This window comes from Berkeleyomyces rouxiae (assembly GCF_048999995.1).
Source record: "Berkeleyomyces rouxiae strain 22BRR77 chromosome Unknown BrBRR77_ptg000003l, whole genome shotgun sequence".
NCBI lineage: Eukaryota > Fungi > Ascomycota > Sordariomycetes > Microascales > Ceratocystidaceae > Berkeleyomyces > Berkeleyomyces rouxiae.
The window spans coordinates 1,486,719-1,508,442 of NW_027396493.1; the positions used below are offsets into that span (position 1 = coordinate 1,486,719).

Here is a 21,724-nt window from a genome sequence, read left to right on the forward strand (position 1 = left end):
GTTACAGCTCGGCATATGGTGAATCCTGGATTCACTGGGGGTTGTTGGAGGTATTTGTCTTTTGAGAGTTCTGTCGGGTTCCAGCCAAGGTTCTTTGAGATAGTGTGTAGCGATTGGATTGGGGTTTTGCCATTTCTCGTACATAGAGTTTTTGTAATAATACCCAACTTGAGTGTGTTGGCTTAATCTTGGCTTTCTCTTTGATATTGTATATTTCTTTGTGTTGTAGCTTGAATCTCGCTACGGTGCCATCATGATCCAAACGCCATACCCCTTGCTAGCTTGATCATTTCCCCCATGCGCTGATTACTCCTTTTCTCCATCCATCAGTCGTAGTCTCAGTCGACGCGTGCTCCTTTGTTCCTTACATTCACTACGACCGGCGGACCGGCCAATCAGGAGCCGTAGCGCAGCACGACTGATAAGCACGAGTCTCGTCTCGGTCTCAAGTTTGACCTTGCTCTTTTGGGTGCTTATATTCTTGCCAGCAACTGATTACACACAGCTAGTTAACAATTCCTCCAGGCAACCGGCATGTTTCTAGAGGCCTGACTAGAAGAGCCGCGGAATTGCCGAGTAAGCTCGCCCATTTCTGCGGCTTGTTTGGCGTCGTCGTCGTCGTCGTCGTCGTCGGAGTCCGTTGGCTTATCTCGAGTTTTGTACATTCGTACGACGGTCCCCAAGGACAACTTGGGCACGATCGACGCTAAGTAGCTAGTTTTTTTTTTTTTTTTTTTTTGGAAAATCTCTGCTGCTCTTGTTTCCGTCTTTTCGGGGTTTGGTTTTGTTTCTCGCCGATCACCGGCCATGAGCCACCTTTTTTCAAATTTTTTTTTTTCATTTTCTCTCACTTTTCTCAATGATCAGACACCAAGTCCGGATGACCGTGGAGGAGTGAGGAGACTTGGGAAAAAAGAATAATACCTACCCGCATAAGCTACCTTTTGTTTTCCCGCATGCCTTGCATTTGGCTTGTGTTTCTGAGCCGGCGCTGGTAACTCCGGAGATTCCCACACACTTTTTGCACACAGTCTTGGCAGTGCTCAGATATCCTCATGAGCCAACATCGAATGTGACTTTAACTGTGGCTTGGTCGTTTGGAACATGCTGATGTCAGGTGGTGTTTAGCTACTGAATGAGATAAAACAAATCCGATGTTTTCCCCAGTCAAGATGTGTGAATATCTGCAACGACGAAGAGGCTGACGGGGAAAGCTACACAGTCACGTATTCAACCAAAAGCATAATCTGCAGCTGAAGCCAGACACCTCTGTGTTCCATGTCGTCCTCTGGGAACGAGAACACCCCCTTCTCTCCACTGAAGCTTTGTTCAACGCTTGACAACATACATGTTTGCGCATCAGAGATCTCAGAGCATGTTTTTGCTGTGTAAGTGTTCCTATTTGTGGAGTCCAAGCTTGTTCGTTCTTTTAGTGAGCCACAATGAATCGTTGTCGAATCCTCCATCTTATCTTATCAATCTACACAGGTAATTCCAGCATCAGTGGCGGCGGGTGGAGTGACTTTTTTTAAATTCTTTTTTAAATATTTTTTTTTCACCACACACAGCATTCATATGTTACTCTTCAACTCTCCATTTCTAAGCCACCCTTCCCCTCCTCTCTATGCACTCCAAGCGCTCAGTATAATTCAGCCATACACACCAAACCCATCGTACCACAAAGGTCGAAGTCATTCTCTTGTCGACCGCATTTTTGGTGGCAAGTTTGACATGTGAGTGGGGTCCATTTTTATTTTCCCCACTTATCTTATCTAATCAGCATATCTGCCTTATTTGGAGATCTTGAACCTCGGGCATCATGGACATCAACGGCTTCCTTTGTTGCTCTTTCCGGACGGCACAGTTGAGGTATTCTCTACAACAAAAACATATCTTGGTCTTTATTTCAGGGTTTATATCAGAGCTATCATAACTGTGTTTTTATTCGTCCCCAACCTTGAGACTATCTGGTTAAAAGGTTAACCTGCCAGTCTTTCTCCAACACTTTGCGCAGTTTATTGATATTGATAGCTATCATACCTACAGTTATAGCTATCCAACTGCCCATCATGAAACCCACTCTCGCCTACCTCCTCGTGGCTGGCGCTGCATCCGCTGCTATAGTCCAAGATCCCATGGCCCCCCAGATCTGGCCCCACCGCATCCCCACCGTCTATGAGTCCGCCGTCATGGGCCGGCGCATGCTCGGCCTCGCCAAGCTGGGCGACCTCGCCACTGTCTTCCCTGCACCCATCAACACGGACCACGGTGCAAATATTCTTGACATCGGGACCGACGCCGGCACTGATCCCGCCACCGCTGCAGCGCCCGCAGACGTTGCCGGCCTTCCCATCACCATGATGGACTACCTGGCCGACTGCGAAGACAGCGGAAACCCCACGCTGCTCGCCATCGCCATCGCAACCACCTTTCGCAACGCCGCTCACGGCTCCAACGTCACCCTTTCGCTGCGCTGGGTCCCGCCATACCCGCCCGCCAAGCGCCTCTCGCTGGCGACCAGCCTGATGTCGTGGATTGGCTTCGGCGCATCCAAGAAGGCTGCTGCCGAGGCTGAGACTGAGGCGGCTGCTCGAGCAGTTCCAGACACCGTGCCCTACTCGGCCGCCAACCTGCCGCGCGTCTCGCTGATGGGTTACATCCAGCCTATCGAGCCTGACGAGACGGGCCCCGCGCAGCTGGCCCAGTGCTTCGTTGAAAAGCATGCAGATGCCAAGTACTGGCTGCCGGGAAACCCTATACACCGCTCTAGCTGGGCCCGCCTCGTTGTTACGCATGTGTATTGGGTCGGTGGCTTCGGCGACCGCGCCTACATTGGCTGGATTCCCGTCGAGGATTGGAACAAGGTCACGCGGGCCGAGTGGGAGACCATCACGCTGCCGGGCGAAAAGCCGGGCTGGAGCGAGTGGATGGTTGCTTCAGGGGTGGACCTGTAAGGGTGGGTGAGACATGGGGGGATGCAGTTAGTAGCTTTTGGCTGTTTGAAGCGGTGACATGCATGCACCGCAGCATATTTAGGCGGAAAAATGATAAAAGATTTGCCTCATCGTGACCGGCGATGTCCCAGATCCCCTCTATCAAAAAAAAAAAGAAAATACTTCAAAATGAAGAAAAAGTAAAGCTCAATCTGATGATTGAGATTCGAGATACAAGGCCTAACCAGGATTCGAACCTGGGCTTACGGAATCAGAATCCGACGTCCTAACCAACTAGACTATTAAGCCGAGCTTATTCGTTGATGATGAGTGTCAGTATCAAAATCTATGAATCCAAAAATTTGCAGTTTTTTTTCTTTTTTTTTTTTTTTTTTTTTTCATTCTATACCAAGAGCAATTGGATGCGTGTCAATGTTGAATATAGTATATTATTTCCTTTAGCTCTGTTAAATCATTAGGATACATGCTGTGTTGACGTTAAATATAGTTAGTCAAGTTAAATGATTAGGATATCAGCTTGTGGCTGCGGAAACCCCGACAGACTGTGACAATATGACATCACAAAGCGTACATCTTCTCATTCACTACACTTGGATCTATAAAGTTCATACACTGGGTTTGTGACCTTCTTGCTCTTGCAAACCTTTGTCATCATCTGGTGCTGATGGTGAAATATTTCTACCGCTGTCCTCGTTGCTTGTAGGATATGATGTTGTCGCGGCCTTCCACCGATATTCCTTTTCAATGCCAGCTGTCCTCTGTGCTGTATCGCATAGCTTAATGTTCCCACATTCACATACAGCACCAGGCCGTAGCCAGCGATATGTCAAGCTCCAGCGATCCTTGCGTCTTCGCACCGTGCCATCTGATAATACATCAGTTTTGCGAGACCTAATGCCGTGGGTCCAGTGAAGTCGAGAGTCCCCGCTCATCTGCATCAAACTGCGTGCCGGCAAGTCGACGTCAACTACCGTGTCGGTCGCGCTATCCTTGAATTGCATGGTGATAGGTGCGCCCAGAGACAGCGCGTACAGCTGATCAAAGGCGCTGTGCGTGTCGACATGTGGCGGGATGCCCGTGCCGGGTGCATAGTGCTGGAGACAGACTTGGTCTGGCGGGCGACCTTCGGTTGTGGGCAATATGGGGAGTAGCCATTCGGGGAAGGGGATGAAGGGGATGTGCGGGTCGATGCCAAAGGTCTGATAGCTAAAAGTGTAGCCATAGTGCAAGGAGATCCGGCCTTTTCTCTCTGGCCATGAGAGTTCGTTGCTGAAAATATCAATCAGAGTAGCTTCATGAGCTGGAGTAATGAAATCGGCTTGCATGAGGATACCCTCGGGCTCTATGTTTACAGGTTCCATGGCAGGGAGGTTTATCTGCCAGTAAAGAAGGGATCAAGTGGGGTATGACAGAGAAAATAACGACAATCGCACAAGATTGTGAAGCTGTTTTGAGACAGCTTCAAAAATGAGCTGTGCATGTAGATCTTCATTGAGAAGTCCTGAGGCAGAATCTCAATCGAATCGACTTTAGGACATCACGTGATGGCAGAAAACAACAGGATAAATGGGCCCAACATGATGCTTTGTTACACAACAAGAGCAAGTACAGGAAATGAGGAGACATTGGGGAGCATCAAAAGTCAAATATTACAGAGACCAGGTACAATATTCCGTAGAAACATACTGCTACCTCCCATCCTTCTTGGAGCGTTCCGCCTCAAGGGTCAGTGTCTCCCATCCGTCGGCATTCATCTACCCGGCTCGCCTATATGCTAGACCTCTCATTTCGTCCCGATCTTCCTTGCCCTTGTGCTGTGTAACGGGTCTGGCAGAAGGTGAACTAGGAGATACAAGAAAGAGACCACATGTATGCACTTAGCCGATTGTTTTTGCTCGAGTCGTAGTGCCAGAAAGAGCAAGAACCGCGTCAATAGCTCTGTAACAACCCTATCTGGCTGTATGTGCATTAGACTCAGTCCGGAAGTTGCCTTTGTACTCACAAACCGGTTGCTCTGTTTGTTTACTTTGGTCGATGTTTCCCGATCGAGCTATTTTGGCCTGTCTATTTCGTTTTAAAGAATATACCTCGGTATACTCATGTCCAGTATTGAAGTTCATTGTTGTATCTGCCACATCAGATCGAAAACTCTCCCACTCTCATCACCTCTCCTAAGTCGAACCGCCTCTTCTTCCATCCTAATCGAGCCCCCTACGCTTGTCATTTTGACTCTCGCTTTCAAGTCTTATATGGCCCTCGATTTACAAAGATACAGACAAAGACATATTGACCTGTCTCACGTACTAGCGTGCTAGATCATTGCAAGTTTGTGTAGCAGCAATCAAGACTAGAGAGCCGACGGGAGAAAAAGAAGTCTGGAGAGGCAAGTTTGCGCCAGACCAAGAGAAAAACTACCACAAAGTATCTGGAGATCTACCCGCGGACTTGAGCTAATGTTGGACCTCATCACACAAAATTCCAGGGTAATATCAAACTGTTTTCTTCCCCATCTCCCCTGCTTTCTCGGTCTTGTCACCGCCCTGCTTGGAATCGAGATATCTTAATCTGAGTCACTCATTTCGGAACGGGAAAACTGTTTATCTGCTGCTCATCCTTTAGTGCGGCTTTCCTGACCACTTTTCTTCTGGCTACCATATGAAGTCGACCCTCGGCTGCTGAACGATTTCTCGGGCCCTTCTTGTTTGCTTACTTTCACCAGGCCACACCATCTCATTCTTTTTGTCTTGTTTCAAGCAAGCACGGCCAAGATGCTCCTGGGATCTATGGTGCACGCTCTGCTACTGACTAGTGCTGCCTTTCTGTGGGTGCCTGCTAGCAGTAGAACTGTTGTCCGCAACCAGACAACAAAAGCTAGTCCCGATAGCAATTCGAATGGGAGTTCAAGGGAAACGTCGGATGCTGCTTCTGGTGCTCGTGTTCCCATATCCCAGCCGACAGATAGTTGCAGTAATGTAACCAGTGAAGGTGGTCTTGCGTCGCCAAAGATAGCCCCCAAAGTGCTGATATTCAGCTTGGTGAGTTTCCTGTTAGTATACATATGCCTGTCTTCCGCTAACTCCTTATTCTACAACAGTTTCCCTCTGAGGCGGATATTTGGTATCAGTGTTGGAACAGTTCCGGCTTTGGTAGTCTTGAAGCCGTACAAGTCTCAGCTCCGGGTCTTTGCATGCTGTATCCGAATGTACACTGCACTGTTGACCACTCGGTGTGTCAAGTAACGACGGGTATGGGCGAGATCAATGCGGCTGCCACAGCCATGGCCTTGGGACTGTCACAAAAATTCGACTTGAAGTCAACGTACATTCTAGTTAGCGGAATTGCTGGCGTTAACCCCAAACGAGGCACACTTGGTAGTGTGGGCCTTGCCAAGTACGCAGTGCAAGTGGCCTTGCAGTACGAGTTGGACAGTCGCGAAATACCAACCGACTGGGCTATGGGATACATAGCTTACGGCACAAAGAAGCCATTACAGTATCCCAGTATTCTGTACGGTACCGAGGTATTTGAACTCAACGAAGCCCTTCGTGATGCAGCGTTCACTATGGCCTCCAACGCTACATTGGTCGATTCGGAAGCCGCAGGTTTGTACCGCGCCAAATATAGTACCATGGGTGACATGGCATCAGCGGCAACAAAGCCTCCAGCGGTAGTCAAATGCGACACAGCAACTAGCGACGTGTATTACAGCGGAAAACTGCTGAGTCAGGGCTTCGAACGAGTTAGCGAAGTATGGACTAATGGGAGCGCGCAGTACTGCATGACAGCCTCAGAAGACAGTGCAATCTTGGAGGTGCTGATTAGGCTGGCAATCGAAGGACTGATGGACTTTGGACGCGTCATGGTGATGCGTTCAGGTGAGTTGAAACATTCTCAAAGATGATGTGCCTTGGGTCCCCTGATGCTAATCTGCGGCAACATGCCTATGGTAGGTTCTAACTTTGACCGTCCTCCAGAGGGAGTTACGGCCTACGAACATCTTCTGGTTCTTGATCAAAACGGCTTCTCTATCGCAATCAGCAATCTTTACAACGCCGGTATCAAGATTGTTCAGGGTATTGTCGAGAAATGGGACTGTACGTACAAGAAGGGCCTTCAGTCAACCAACTACATTGGCGACATATGGGGCTCGCTTGGCGGTAGGCCAGATTTTGGGCCGGGCAGTATTACCGGCGGCTACCCGGTCAAGGCTGCTGGCCAAACAGGCAACTTGATGCGGCGAAGAATGGCGGATGTGGGGCCGGCCATGGGTCATCCTGCCATGCCCCGGTAGAAGAGTGGTTCGTCTTTCTTTTGGCTTAATTTCCTATGTTTCTTCCTAGTCCCCGTTTCTCGCCTTTTCTGTGTTAAGGACCATGCAATACTGTAGGGTCACTTCATTGACTTACATGGAGAGTTTCTTATGTTGATATTGCCGTTTTACCTCTTTGCTGCCCCGTTGTTTATACTTCTTTGTCCCGACATTCTTTTGCCCCTGTCTAGTATTGTTACCCTGTATGGTCAGTTGACTCTCTAATACTTATCTTGTAATTTTTGCATCACCAGATGATGGGCTTACAATTGTTCGTGTGCAACGTGAGAACGCGCCACGCCGGAACTAGGGTTTGGGTTAAAGTACTCAGTCGCACAGTTTTCCTGACGAGAAATTGACACTGTAAAAGTGTGGTAAAACTATGGTAGGCACAGTGTGAATAAAATCCCATGATCGCTCTTACCGCCACAGCTTCAGTGCTGGCCAGCAAAGACAGGCGAGATGATCAAGACAAGGAAACTTCAAAAGATAAATTTTGCTGTCAGATGATCTCAACGGTGTCCTCTTCTTCTGCTCTTGCCTTCTACGTTTGAACAGAGGAATTTTCATAGAACTCTTCAATCTTACAATAGTTGTTTGCTTTTGCCGTGATAGAACGCCATCCTGACCACGTCCACATCCACGAAAACAGTTGATCAAAAGACGGTGGACTTGGGCTGCAATCGCAATGTCCTTGTCTCTAATTCCCTATTCTTCGGTCGAGGGCCGCGAAATTGTGCTGTGAGTTTATCTTATCTGGTCTACCGGTTTCTTCCCCTGCTCTTGATCTGAGTCAGCCACTCACCTACTCACCGCCTTCACGTTCTCCAGACGCCATCGCAACGCCATCGTAGTCCGTGATCCCACGTCGCAACAACTGGAAATTCGCCTTTTGACAGAGTGTCCCACATGCCACCAGCCACTGCAACCACAGGGCCCGCAGACTGAGCGCAATGGCTTTGAGACCTCTCAGACCGGGGGCCGCCATGAGTCCTACGTGAATCCAGACTACTTCCGCATGTTGCGCTCTGCGACGTATAATGACCGGGTCATGGATGCAGATGTGGGAACAGCGACGGCGGGGGGAGGCGGAGCGGGCATAGAGACTGCTGCGGCCGCTGCAGTGGCGGGAAGCAGTCCGTTGAGGCGGTATGTCCAGCCGACCCTGCCAAGATCCGTCTCTGTTTCTTCGAGCGTCATGGTGGAGGACCCCGAAGACGAAGAGTTTGAGCCTCAGCGGTTGTCGTCGATGGGAGGTCATCAACACCACCAGCGGCAGTCTCCGGGAAGTGGGATCAAACGAGAAGCCTTTAGCCCTAATTATTTCAGAACCTTTTTCGTCGAAGAGAAAGTCCTTGGAAAAGGCGGCAAGGGCGTGGTGCTGCTAGTACGGCATCAGATTGACGGGTGTAAATTGGGTCAGTTGGCCTCCTTCTTCGATGAAGACAATCGGTGCGCTAACATAGAGGACTAGGACACTTTGCATGTAAACGAGTGCCTGTTGGCGATGACCACGCATGGCTGGAAAAAGGTAGGCTTCTACACGTCGAAGTTACTGATAAAACTACTCGCTAAACCCCCGTTACTTAGTACTCGTTGAGGTTGAGCTACTGGCCAAGCTTTCTCATCCGAATCTTGTCTCGTACCGTCATGTGTGGCTTGAAGATGTACAGCTCACCATGTTTGGCCCTAGCGTGGCCTGTGCCTTTATTCTGCAGCAGTACTGCAACGGCGGTGATTTGCTCAACTACGTTGTGGGCTCAGCCCCGAAAGCCACTACGAAAGAAGACCTCAAGGCTCAGATGCGCCGCCGGCGGTCTCAGGGCCAGCAGGAACCGCCCCGTGTCACAAGGCGCCGGCTTCCGCTGGAGGAAATCTACTCGCTGTTTAGAGACGTCACCTCGGGTCTGGTCTATCTACATGCCAACAGCTATATCCACCGCGATTTGAAGCCGAGTAACTGTCTTTTACATCATGATGGAAACAGCAGTGTGCCGACTACGTGTCTTATCAGCGACTTTGGCGAAGTCCAAGTCGAAAACGCTACACGAAAGTCTACCGGCTCAACAGGGACTATCTCATACTGTGCTCCCGAAGTCCTGCGTAAAGACCACACGGGCCGCTACGGCAACTTCACCACCAAGTCTGATATATTTTCCCTTGGAATGATTTTATACTTCATGTGCTTTGGCCGTCTTCCATACCGCAACTCAAACGCCATCGAGGAGGAGCATGAAGACATTGACTTGCTGCGCGAGGAGATTCTCGCCTGGGAAGGCTTCCATGAAGAGCGGCGCGAGAGATCGGACCTTCCGCCCAAGCTATACCAGTTGATCAAGACTCTACTAGCCTTAGACCCGGCAAATCGGCCGAGCGCCGCCGAGGTTTTCGCTGCGATCCGTAACGAGTCGCCGCTTGAACCTGGTATGAGGGGAGTTGGTGTTGTCCCTCCACTTGGTCTTAGGCGGGTACAGGCTGTTGACACTCCTTCACCTTCCGTGACTCCGACGCCGGGTATGTTTCTAGGTAGAATATAATATCAAAGTTGTAGGGCTAACCACATGCATAGAGGCAGCCTCCCCCACGCCTCTTGGCAACAGCACACTTCCAGCCACTGGCCCGAACCCCTTTGCCGACAGCTCACACCGGTCCTCACTCTCACCCGCCCGCGCTTCCGGCCGAGACCACAGAGAACTCAACAGCCCGCGCCTCCGCCCCCAAATGACCGCCCTCTCGCGCAACCAAGACACCACCCACCACCGCCACAGCGTCCACGAGATGCCCAACCGCCCCGACACCTCGCCCTCCGCCTCTACCGCCCCTACCACCAGCACCGCCACCGCCACCAGCACCGCTCTCCAGCGCTCCTCCACGCACAGCGGCATCCCCATCTCCGCGCCCGCACCCACCGACACCCGCGCCCACGCCATGCCCCTCCTCATGCCACCGCCCACGCGGCACAACCCGCTGACCGCGCTTGCCGCGCGCCTGCGTCTCGCGACGCTCGTGCTCGACGCCTTTGTCGACCAGCTTAGCGCCCCGCTGCTGGTCACGCTGCGCTGCGCCTTGTTTCTCGCCAAGACTGCGTCGATAATGCAACCGTGCGCGCCGTATGTCCCGCGCACCAGCGCGGCGCTGCCGCTTGTCGGACTGGCGGCGCTGGATCTCCTCTTGCCATTGCCGCTACCGCTGTCACTGGATCGGCATGGCGCGGGGCGAGGCATAGTTTTACGCCATGGCCATGCCCATCATAGCTACGGACCTCTGTTTGTTTGGACCTTTAGCAGTGCGGTGCTGTTGGGCCTTATGCACGTGGTGGTTTTGTGGTGGGTGATGAAAACGGGCACCCTCTGCGTGTTGCCCTCGGCTAGGTTCGAGAGACATGAAGTGTAGTTCACGCAACACAAGAGAAACATAGCCATGTAGTTAGTTGTTTCTGCAGTAGTTGTGTAGAATACAAAAAATGTTTCCGAGTTTTTTTATTCATTCATTAACGCAATATACTAAAAATATGTCCAGGTTTTGACCATTTCAAGCTTCTTTTCCAAAAAAACAACATGCCGCGACTCTTGTCAAGAAAAAAGAACCACCTGTGTTCTTACCCAACATTTAAGCCAGCTGGCCAATGCCCAGGTTCTCGGGGTCGGCAGTGACGATGCGCAGGGTGTTGGTGTTACCCATGCCGCCCTTCCAGCCCTGGACGACAACGACGCGGTCACCGTTCTTGAGGACCTTGAGGGCAAGAGCCTCCTGGACAGCCCACTTGATACGGCGGTCGACATCCTCCTGCCAGTTGACCTTGGAGAAGTCAGGCTTGGCCTCGGGGAACAGGAAGGGGTAGACGCCACGGTACAGGTGGCTGTAGCGTGAGGCAGAGGCGTTGCGGGTGACCATGAAGATGGGGCACACGGGGCGGTACTTAGACAGCATGCGGGCAGAGTCACCCGAGGTGGACAGGACAATGATACCACCGGCACCCAGGTCTAGGGAAGCGCGGACGGCAGCCATGGCGCAAGACTCGGTGACGGAGATGGGGCGCTGGATCAGGCTGGCCAGCTCCTCGAAGTGGGCAACGTAGGGAATAGAGTTCTCGGACATCAGGCAGGCCTGGGACATCTCGCTGACAGCCTCGTTGGGGTAGACACCCTTGGCAGTCTCACCCGACAGCATGACACAGTCGGCGCCGTCGGCGATAGCGTTACCAACATCGCTGATCTCAGCACGGGTGGGGCGGGGGTTCTTGATCATGGACTCCAGCATCTGGGTGGCACAGATAACGGGCTTGCCGGCAATGTTGCACATGGCAATCAGCTTCTTCTGGGCAGCGAACACCTCAGCGGCGGGAATCTCGATACCGAGGTCTATCGGCGGGCGGTGTTAGAAACAGGGATATTGAAATGCCCGAGTAGGACAAGGGAAGAAATAACATAAAACTTACCACCACGGGCAACCATGACGGCGTCGGTCTCCTCGAGAATCTCGGCGAAGTTGTTGACTAGATAGGCAGGTGTTAGCGCGGGTCATTGACTGGGATCAGGGCCAGGGTGACGACAAGGGAGAAGAATAGAACAAAGACAAGGCAGGGCAGGGATTGGTTTTGGGCGTTCTGCACTTACGACCCTGGCGGTTCTCAATCTTGGAGACAATCTGAATGTGCTTGCCATCCTCGCCCAGAACGGCGCGGATGTCCTTGACGTCCTGAGCACGGCGGATGAAAGAGGCAAAGACCATGTCGACGTTGTTCTTGACACCAAAACGCAGATCAGCCTTGTCCTTCTCGGACAGAGCAGGCAGATCAACATCGGTGTTGGGCAGGTTGACACCCTTCTTGGAGGAGATGAAACCGTTGTTGCGGGCCTTGACCTTGACGGTCTTGTCGTCGACAATCTCGAGAACCTCAAAGGCCAGGACACCGTCGTCAACGTAGATGACACGGCCGGGCTGGATGACCTTGGTGATGTTCTTGTAGTCGACGTACCTGTCAAGACGCACAAATTGATTAGGATATGGTGTTTGTGGCCGTGGAACATGGTGACGCAATATGTGCGTACAGCAGATCCAGAGCACCAAGAGAGAGAAATAGGCGGCTACTTACATGTTGGAGGCGTCGCAGGAAGTGGCATACTGCTCATCGGTGGTGATGTTCATGATGGTGCCGCCAGAAATAGGACTACAGCCGGGTTAGCAGGCGGTTCGAGGATTCGGTGCCAAAGGCTGGTTTCTCAAGTACGTACATGTCGGCATCGCCGGCGGTGTTACCGGTGCGGATCTCGGGACCCTTGGTGTCCAGGGCAATGGCAACCTGGCGGCCGGCGTAAGCCTTCTCGGCAGCGCGGGTGTTGTCAATGACGGACTGGTGGTACTCGTACGAGCCGTGGCTGTGTGGATTGTTAGCGGGGGCAATTCGGAGAGCAGGCCGAGGAGCACTAACGAGAAGTTCATGCGGACAACATTGAGACCGGACTTGCGGAGGTTGTTGATAGCCTCAACCGAGTTGGTCTTGGGGCCAATAGTGCAGATGATGGACGAGCGGCGGTAGTTGCGCTCGGGGGCGTAGGCGGTGTCGAGGCCGGCCAACCAGGCAATCTGCGGAGACAAGCGGACATGTTAGCAGGCGGGATCGGAGGGACAGCGGCACATGGTCAAGCTGTTGAGAGACAGTCAAGGCTCCCAAGAGCCCCCGAGGACCCCAAATACCGGCTAGATACACTAGGAGCCCACCGGAGTTTGGCGGCACGGCCAAGACTCGTAGGGAGCGGGCAGCGGGGAGAACAACAGAAGATTTGCCTACCTTGCCCCGGGCATCAAGGTGCTGCTGAATAGAAGCCATTGTGAAGAGATCGGCGATGGAGGTTGTGGTGGAGAGGAGGGGAATTCGGTTTGTCGAAGGGAAAGAAAACAAGAAGAAGAAGAAGGAGAAAGACGAAGCGAGGAAGAAAAAATATGCGGGAACGAAGAAGGCGAGGCGGGCGGCCAGCAAGAAGGAGCGGATTATGTACTGGTACTTGTACCCGGCTTGTACCAGACTTGTACCCAGGTACTTTGGGACTGCTACAGCGCCATGCGTCTTTGCTACGCGGGCAAGCTGCTGGGTTTGCAGAGGTTTGCCGGCATTTGCGCTGTGGCTTCAGTGCTTGGCAGCGAAGAGCAGCGCTGCACTTGCAGACCACACACAACTTCATTACTGCATCCATTTTGCGTCTCTCTTGTACGGCGGGGTATTTTCACCACAGAGGCCCTTCTTTTACACCTGATCCTAGTAAGGCCCCGCTTTTCGGGCGGCACATAGACTGATCTGAGCGAATAACGGCCGAAGTGCTTCCAGAAAAGAACGACATGGCCAGAGAAACATGAGACAGGAGGAAGCAGCAGGGGAAAAAAGAGCGGCTTCGCTTATGTAGTGCCAGAGTCGAATAAGAGCAAAATTGGCGCAGCGCAGATGTAAATTGTGTGGATATATGGCCGAGTCGTCAACTAACTATAACTATGGGCTAACGTGAAGCTCAAAGGGGACCTATCAGGTTAAAGGTTCCTACGCTTTCCCGGACAGGAGACGCAATTGCCTGCTTCAGAGCCTTCAGAACGGGAAGCTGCAACAGCAAGCATACTAGCCAAGCAAGCGACAGCCGCCTCACAAAGCGGCAACTGCAAACCTCTCTGTTTCATGAACAGAGCCCCCAGAAGACAGATAGTTAGTACCCTGTACACAAGTATACTTGTACATATGTACACTTATATGCCTATAATCTATGTATCTAGTACTAGCTTCCGCCCGTCGGCCCTCATGTCCGCCAAGCTCACATCGCCCCGCTTCCTGAGGCCACGACAAAATTCGGGGTTGGCCCTTGCGGGTGGAATGGTGCATTGTTGAGGCTCTTCATCCATCACCACCGAGTTTTGGCCCCACCTACACACACCTATCTCCAGATAGATATTCTTATCAGTCCCGCTAGCAAGCTAATAACCTAGCCGCATGCTGACGAGCCCCTCGGCTTGAGGGGCCTGATTGGATCGCCGGCTTGGCTTCATTGGCCATGATTATGTGACGTCTTCTAAAACGTCCTCGCCTCACATTGCGTCGATTTTGTCACCCCATAGCGCTCTCCTCACGTTATTTTTGCCCATCCCTGAAGTCCGTTCACTGGCCCGGTCCGAATGGAGATGCCTTTGGGGTACGTTGACAGGGCCTCTGTGGCTGGCTTACACAGACATATACCAGACATATAAACAATGCCTTGAATCGCGACCGTCAGCCGATTCCATCTTGATATTGAAAACAACCACGCTGATATCATGGTACCACCGGCCCATGACGTATATACCCAGACTCGAAGCAGGACAATTACTTTTCCAGACATATCAGCACTTGCCATTTCTAAAAATTACGAACAGGAAACAAACAGAAAAGAGGCAGGAGGCAAGGAACAGGGGACAACCATAACTGCACGTTGACAAACGACAGGCAGGAGGGAAAAGCAAAAGTGGGGCGCAGGGGTCCGAGAGCCCTGTCTTTGGAACCACAAAAAAGGCAGTTGTAGCCCCATCGGACTGCGCCTTCACCTGCCCGTTCGAAGAGGAAAAGAAAAAGAAAAGCCAATAAAGTCCTCAATTGACGAGCCGTCACCACCTTGAAACATTAATACATATGCATGTGCCACCACCACAGCGCGCCATTAAAGACAATAAAGACGCATCGCACTGCGTGTGGCGCTTTAAAATGTCTCTAGCACTGCTGCATCTCTGTACCCCAATCCTCTCTGTTGTCCTCGCCGCCAGTTGTGCCCATAGCAGATGACAGGGCACATTTTCCCTCGGCCATACACTCCCCACTCAGCGCAGCATCCTGTGTCTCTAGTCTGTAGTCTATTCTTATTTTCTGCTGGTCTTTGTTCGGCGCATAAGCTCTATTCCGCAGTCTCCGGGCCCGACGGGAAGCGGTTCTGGCCGGACTCAGCGTTCCGCGAGGGGGTACTGCTGAAGTGCAGTCTTCAAACTGCTAAAGTGCAAGCAGTGCAATTTTGGGGTGTTTTATCCGGGTATTTAGTCAAGACTAGTTGTCACTTAGCCACCGATGCAACATCTCCACCTTTATGTGGGTCCATGCGAAAATGGTGCCCCAGACTTCAGACCGTTGAACGGGTCTCGATGGTGGCCGAGTGTCAACGCCACTTGCAGCAAACCAACCCGTTGTCTGCACTGCTCTGCTTCCAACAGCCTTGCTTATTGTGTCTGAACTGGCCCAGTTTTGCGCCGATTTTTCCTGTCTGCATATTACCATCACCGGCCCTCGACTTCCCCGATCCCCTCCTACACCGCCCCTCCCGCCTGAAAGCCGTCATCATGGTGGTATGTCTCTGATTCCGCCGCTTGCTTTGTCCGTTGGATAGTTCAGGGCTTCGGTTCTAAGCAACTCTTGCTAGCTCCTCGATTTACTGACGTTGGGCTTGTGGTCTAAGCTCGGAAAACTCACCCACTATGCCTTTGACGCTGTCATGAGTATGTCCCTTTTCTTTTCCCCTCATCGCCTGACTTTGCGCCAACACAATTCTTGTCACGTGAAGGGCTTCTTGGCGCGTGCATGTGAACTTTTCGTTAACCAACCGCCCTGCAGTTTCTGCCGTCCTGGCCGGCATGCGCCGCTCTACCGGCTTGACGTGAGTTCCCACTCCGCACTTCCCCAGCCTCGTGCTCCGTCTCTCATGCTACGCTGCCGTTCGCCTCAACACGCCCCAGACAGCTCCAAGTGACGGAGAACGATCCCTCGGGATCTTTTATCCAAGTCGCCGTACTAATATTCCTTGCCAAATAGCTTCCGGACTGACAAGATCTCGGGCGAAAACAAGGACCTCAACGGGTGGGTTGACCGCTACCTGGGTGTTGGCGAGTGGGTCATGGACCAGTCGGTCGCCATTGCCGGTGCGAGCGGCTGGTTTGAGCGGCGCCGGTGAGTCGAATGCTGGCGCTGGTCGATAACAGAGCGGTTCAGATCGAGCCGTGTCAGGCCAGGCAGTGCCGGCCTACTCCTCGACTTCACTGGTTCTAGCTTCTAGGCGACTCATGCGCTACCTACAGGTCTAGTCTTGATACCACACCAATCCTGCTTTACCCTCTGATTCCCTTTTTTTCTTTTTTCGTTATTTTGGGCATCTTGTTTTTGTTCTCACGCTTTGCTATGAGCCTCCTTCATGTTTATGATTCCGTCGACGCTGCTCTTTCAACCAATATCACACTTCGTATAGCTATCATCAGTAACATTATCACTGTAACTCTGTATCATATGTCTAGCATCATTAAGAATAGGACTGAACCGTTATGTGAGCAATCAGGAAGCTGGTACATGAAAAAAAAGACAAAAAAACCACACATGACATAATTTGTGAATTCGCGGCCGTTCATCGTCAAGGCATCATAAAACACTGTGGAAACATTAAAACAAGACATGCAGCTTTATATATCAACAAGACCGCAGCGCCCAGGAAATGCTTCATTAGGCCAGAAAATCCGCCGGTACCTCGTTATCGCTATACTCGCCGTCGCCTTCGGGGTGGTACGGCTTAAAAGCTGGCGATGGGAGGCTTTCCGAGGACTCTGTATACGGAGCAGAAAGGGGCGAAGCCAGTCCAGGCTTTAAAGCCTTGAACTTGGACGACTGTTCTGCCTTTTCGGGCTTTCTATTTTCTTGGTCGGGTTCATTGAACTGGCGCTGGTCCTGTGTATCGATCAAATCTTCGCGTTCCGGGTTCTGGTGGTATTCTGATCCAGTCAAGACGTCGTCTAGCTGCTGTGGCTGGTCAGAAACCCGAGAATGTTGAAATTTCCCTTCATTCTCGCTAGGTCCAGAACCCCCCAAACGAAGCATTGACCCGGCCTCTTCGAATGCCTCTAGCTCAGCTCCAATAGCACATATCAGAAGATTCCACTTCTTCTCTGTTGCCAGCTGCAGATTTTGTCTCAGGACACTCGTGACTTCGTCCATCTGTGCTACAAGTCTGTCTACTGTATTCTCTTCCACTTGCACTTTCTCTCCGCTGTCTGTAGCAGCCAGCTGTTTCATCTGTTGAGACAACGACGACTCATACTCGCCGATCATCTTGGCGGTAGCAGCCCATACCTCAGCGCCTTCTTCAAGTACTGCAATCTCGCTGTCTACCCCGTCATTTCGCGCTTCAAGTACTCTGATCTCAGTTTCCCACCATGCACGAGCTAGTTCTAGTGTGCGCCGTTCCGGCACCAACGCCAGAAACTCGTCACCGCCCGGTGACATAATGCGCACACCGTCATCATCCAATACGTGCAAGTGGGTGTAAGCCTCGCTCTGCAACGGCTCGACAGGTGGCTGCCGCACAAGGTTGTTGATTTCCTCGCCGACTTCCTTTAACGCGCCACGATAGCCACTGAGGCCAGCTTCTCGTTTGCCGCGTACATGCATAATCTTGCCGTCGACCCAGCGCCGCTTATTTCGCAGGAGAATAAGGCGCTCTTCTAGCTCTTGAATTTCACGCGAGAGATCGTCGCGTTCTTTCTCCAAGCCGAAGAGTTCTTGGGCTAGCTCCTCTTCGTCGTTGTTTTCGAGAAGCCCCAACTCGGTCGATATTTGCAGTTGGCGTGCAGTCAATCGTTCGGCGCGTGACAAGGCGCGAATACGGGCTTGTATTTCACCCTTGATGTATCTGTTCTCGTGTTGCTTTAAGCTTCTTAGCTCGCTGAGAGTGTCGGAAAGTGCTTTGCGCGCAGACTTCAAGCCTAGACTTTTGTGGGGCCTGGGTTGCCGCACTGGTAAAACTACACCACCAGGGCCATGCGCATTTGGCTGGTGTAGCGATTTGGCCATCTGTGAAGACTTGGATAGGGACGCTGAACCACGTGAATAGAAATCTCCTGTAGGCGTGTTGCTTCCACTGCTTTGCGCATGGGTTTCATCGGGAGAAATAGCATGACTGCTGCTATCTAATCCCCGAGTCAGAGCCTGTGCTTGCATATCTAGAATTGCCTGAAGTTCCTGGCTCAACGACTTTTCCTGTCGTTGCATGCGACGCCATATTGAGTCGGGATTGTGGTGAGGGCGCGCAGCAAGTTGCTTATGAGTACCTGTACCAGTCGCACTACTTTTGGTATCAAAGAAGATGCTGCTAATGTTCGAGATACTTGCAACCAAGTTATTACTGCTAGTAGAGGTTACAGGTGGGGGGGCATCCTCTACCGTCGACGACGAATGACGGGGTGGCTCCGCGTGAGACAGAGGCGATTCAGACGCATATACGGAGCGCGCAATGGGCGGCGGTGGCCCATGAAATATAGCAGGGTATGGATCGGCTAATGCGTTCTGGCTGCCATAGCCATACCGATGTGATGGGAGGCGTGAAAAGGCGACGTTCTTGAGACGTGCTGTGGGCGTCGAGAAGCCACCGCTGTTACGGTCAGGTGAGTGGTCGCGTGATCTTTCTGATGATGAGGGTGATCGCAACGAAGAAAGTGGGATGTCAGCCATTTTGGCAGCGGCGTTGATACACGTGGTTGGTAGAGTGAGTCTGTATCCAAGCGAGAGAACTAACAATAACAACAACACATTACCAAGGGCAAATACTTGTGTGACATGTAGTCGGAGTGGGCAGCTCGCCCTGGTTACGTCAGTAGGGTTATTTTGTGTCACATTAGGGTCTAAATGCGGAGCCGCAGCAACACCAAGGTCAAGGTGAAAGAAGATGCACAGCCAGCAAGTCAGAGTCGCAGCCTGATGTGACGCCGTTGAGGCCAGCCAATCACACCAGTCTTGCGGCGGGCGAAAGATGAATATAACTAAAGACCTGATTCTTGGACCGGCCTTGGTCCTGGCACCAACATCGTGACTTTAAATCCGCACGTCAGTACATCTCAACAAAGGCTTTCCCCCTTCTTACCCCACACTTGGCTGGCACGCTTCCGCTCAGCTTAACGCATCATAATAGGCAGGAGTAGAAGTGGCTCAACGGGTGTGGCTTTTGTGGCGGCCCTCGAATCAGACTCGAACTTGGCACGGTGACATATAGAACCAGTGATTTTTCCCCTCGAACCCGATGAGCCAATCACATTATCAGGCGTCCGTGGTCTCGACTTCACCATCGCAACGCCCATTTGCCGATTCCGCCCAGCAACAATATCAACAGAACCAGCAGCACCAGAATTTTTCGCTCCACAGCGACCACCCGCCGCTGGCCATTCTGTCCAAGGGAAGGCAAAATCTGCAGGGAAGTCCTGGCTTCTTTTCTCCATCTTCTCCCTCAGTCCCCGCCTCAGCTCTAGTCTCTGGCTCTGTTTCTGCTTCTGGCTCTGTCTCTGCCTCTGCCGCCGCCGTCGACGGACCATCGTATAATACCGCTGTTAAGCCTGAGGGAAGCCCCGCCCACTACCAATTATCCTCCTCTGGCCTAGTGCCCGCCGTCCCAGCTTCAGCCTCGTCTAGCGCCTTCAACCTGAACCAGCCTAGCGGAATGGCGACAAGACCAAACAACATAGCCGGAGACTACCAGCAGCAGCAGCAACAGTATCAGCAGCAGCACCAACAGCAGCACCACCAGAGCCTCCAGAGCTATCCCCAACACTCGCAACACCAGCAGCACCAACAGCAGCCCACCCTGGCACATAACTATCCCCGGTCCAGCCCCACCACCGCTACCGCTTCCTCCTCCTACGACTCGCCAGCAAACTATCCGACCTACGGCTCTCCCACCGCCACCTCGCCGTATCCGGGCCCTGAGCAGTACAGCACTGCAGCCCCCGCCTCTTCTGCTCAGCGAGCTGCGATGGCCAATACGCCTCTCGGCCTGGCTGATATCCGGCCCCGTGCCGACTCAACCCCCTCGGACGCCGTCTACGAGACTACGGCGACCCAAAATGGACCGAGCAACTATATGGCACCATGGGCCATGTATGCTTTCGATTGGTGCAAGTGGAAGCCCCAGGGCAACAGTGCCGGAAAGGTCGCCATTGGCAGCTATCTCGAAGATGGCCACAACTACGTGAGCACTCGGCAAGCCTGTGACCTCCGGTCTACGAACTCTCCACCACTAACCGTGCCTGCATAGATCCAAATTCTCGATACACAAGTTGCAAACCGCGGCACGTCCCGGATATCCCTCGAGTTTAACAGAGTCGCCGAAGCCACCCACTCATACCCCGTGACACGTCTGCTTTGGGAGCCGCCCTCGTCACAGAAGCAGTCCACTGACCTGCTTGCGACTTCTGGCGATCACCTCCGCCTTTGGTCGCTTCCTACAGATTCTCAGGCGCCGCAGCCCAGTGCTACAATTGGCCGGCAAAATGGCCCTCCCACAAAGCTCACACCTCTGGCGCTACTGTCAAACTCCAAGACGCCCGAGCACACAGCACCTCTAACCTCGCTGGACTGGAATACACTGTCGCCCAGCCTGATCATTACTTCTAGTATTGATACTACCTGCACAATCTGGGATATTCCGTCTCTGACTGCCAAGACACAGCTGATTGCCCATGACAAGGAAGTCTACGACGTGCGCTTTTGCGCCAACAGTGTTGATGTTTTCGTTAGCTGCGGTCAGGACGGTAGTGTTCGTATGTTTGATCTTCGTAGCTTGGAGCACAGCACCATCATCTATGAGCCGACCGTGAAGGACGAGAGAGGTACGTTACGCTGAAGAATACCCACACCCGCCAACATCTCTCAGGGAGACTCTCACAAGTATCTTCGTACCGTCCTACTAATGTACTGGATAGCAGCCAATGGCTCCCGCCCTCTGAGTCCCACCCTAGCTCAACAGACCATGTCACACCCTCCACCGCTCATGCGGCTTGCCACGTCACCCCACGACACGAACTTATTGGCTACATTTGCGCAAGACTCTAGCATTGTCCGCATCTTGGATGTGCGACAGCCCGGCCAGGCGCTTCTGGAGCTCCGTGGCCACGGCGGTGCTGTCAACTGTGTCGAATGGTCGCCGACGCGTCGTGGTGTTCTGACCACGGGTGGCGACGACTGCCAAGTGCTGGTATGGGATCTGATAAACTCGGCCCCGACATACAACAACGGACAGCCCAGCAGTGTGCGCAGCCCCATCTCGGCATGGCAGTGTCCTTATGAAATCGGAAATCTGGGCTGGGTACCACATATGGCAAGCCACGATGCCGGTGACTGGCTGGGTGTTAGTGCGGGTCGCGGAATATGGGCAGTCAGAATGTGAATGTGAATGTGAATGTGAATGGGAGGTGGATGGTGCGGTTGTTCACATTGTTTCGGCTGGATACCGTGGGTTTTCATCTGTCTCTCTATATTTATATACCAGAATATACATACAAAATGAAAGCAGTCGGGAGCTGTCATACTCAACCCACAGCCTTGCGTACTCTTGATTGTAGCCTCGCAGCTCACTAATACTGACTGTAGCTAATCCCCAAAGCAGCCGGCCCCACAGTGTCAATGTGGCGTTCGCGTCGCTCTTTCCTATTCTCA

At 52.3% G+C, this 21,724-nt stretch overlaps 8 protein-coding genes across 8 annotated transcripts; 5 read left to right on the forward strand and 3 right to left on the reverse strand.

The window, feature by feature from the left end:
* Positions 1-2,069: 2,069 nt before the first annotated feature.
* BROUX77_003587 (uncharacterized protein) lies at positions 2,070-2,954 on the forward strand (the record flags this gene model as incomplete). Its single annotated transcript, XM_073748254.1, has 1 exon — positions 2,070-2,954. The coding sequence occupies one exon, from the start codon at positions 2,070-2,072 to the stop codon at positions 2,952-2,954; it is 885 nt and encodes a 294-aa protein (XP_073606012.1).
* Positions 2,955-3,559: 605 nt separating this feature from the next.
* On the reverse strand, positions 3,560-4,315 carry BROUX77_003588 (uncharacterized protein; the record flags this gene model as incomplete). The annotated part of the gene is made up of 1 exon (XM_073748256.1): positions 3,560-4,315. One exon carries the CDS (start codon positions 4,313-4,315, stop codon positions 3,560-3,562), a length of 756 nt encoding a protein of 251 aa, XP_073606013.1.
* Positions 4,316-5,722: 1,407 nt separating this feature from the next.
* BROUX77_003589 (uncharacterized protein) lies at positions 5,723-7,245 on the forward strand (the record flags this gene model as incomplete). Its single annotated transcript, XM_073748257.1, has 3 exons — positions 5,723-5,989; positions 6,049-6,829; positions 6,905-7,245. The coding sequence occupies 3 exons, from the start codon at positions 5,723-5,725 to the stop codon at positions 7,243-7,245; spliced, it is 1,389 nt and encodes a 462-aa protein (XP_073606014.1).
* A 706-nt stretch (positions 7,246-7,951) lies between these two features.
* BROUX77_003590 (uncharacterized protein) lies at positions 7,952-10,656 on the forward strand (the record flags this gene model as incomplete). The annotated part of the gene is made up of 5 exons (XM_073748258.1): positions 7,952-8,004; positions 8,095-8,681; positions 8,738-8,794; positions 8,854-9,777; positions 9,833-10,656. The coding sequence occupies 5 exons, from the start codon at positions 7,952-7,954 to the stop codon at positions 10,654-10,656; spliced, it is 2,445 nt and encodes an 814-aa protein (XP_073606015.1).
* Positions 10,657-10,872: 216 nt separating this feature from the next.
* BROUX77_003591 (uncharacterized protein) lies at positions 10,873-13,093 on the reverse strand (the record flags this gene model as incomplete). Its single annotated transcript, XM_073748259.1, has 7 exons — positions 10,873-11,624; positions 11,702-11,758; positions 11,880-12,241; positions 12,359-12,433; positions 12,498-12,641; positions 12,695-12,849; positions 13,055-13,093. 7 exons carry the CDS (start codon positions 13,091-13,093, stop codon positions 10,873-10,875), a joined length of 1,584 nt encoding a protein of 527 aa, XP_073606016.1.
* A 2,510-nt stretch (positions 13,094-15,603) lies between these two features.
* Positions 15,604-16,211, forward strand: BROUX77_003592 (uncharacterized protein; the record flags this gene model as incomplete). Its single annotated transcript, XM_073748260.1, has 4 exons — positions 15,604-15,609; positions 15,684-15,759; positions 15,875-15,917; positions 16,073-16,211. 4 exons carry the CDS (start codon positions 15,604-15,606, stop codon positions 16,209-16,211), a joined length of 264 nt encoding a protein of 87 aa, XP_073606017.1.
* A 539-nt stretch (positions 16,212-16,750) lies between these two features.
* On the reverse strand, positions 16,751-18,751 carry BROUX77_003593 (uncharacterized protein; the record flags this gene model as incomplete). The annotated part of the gene is made up of 1 exon (XM_073748261.1): positions 16,751-18,751. One exon carries the CDS (start codon positions 18,749-18,751, stop codon positions 16,751-16,753), a length of 2,001 nt encoding a protein of 666 aa, XP_073606018.1.
* Positions 18,752-19,730: 979 nt separating this feature from the next.
* Positions 19,731-21,455, forward strand: BROUX77_003594 (uncharacterized protein; the record flags this gene model as incomplete). Its single annotated transcript, XM_073748262.1, has 3 exons — positions 19,731-20,258; positions 20,325-20,898; positions 20,992-21,455. The coding sequence occupies 3 exons, from the start codon at positions 19,731-19,733 to the stop codon at positions 21,453-21,455; spliced, it is 1,566 nt and encodes a 521-aa protein (XP_073606019.1).
* Positions 21,456-21,724: the final 269 nt, after the last annotated feature.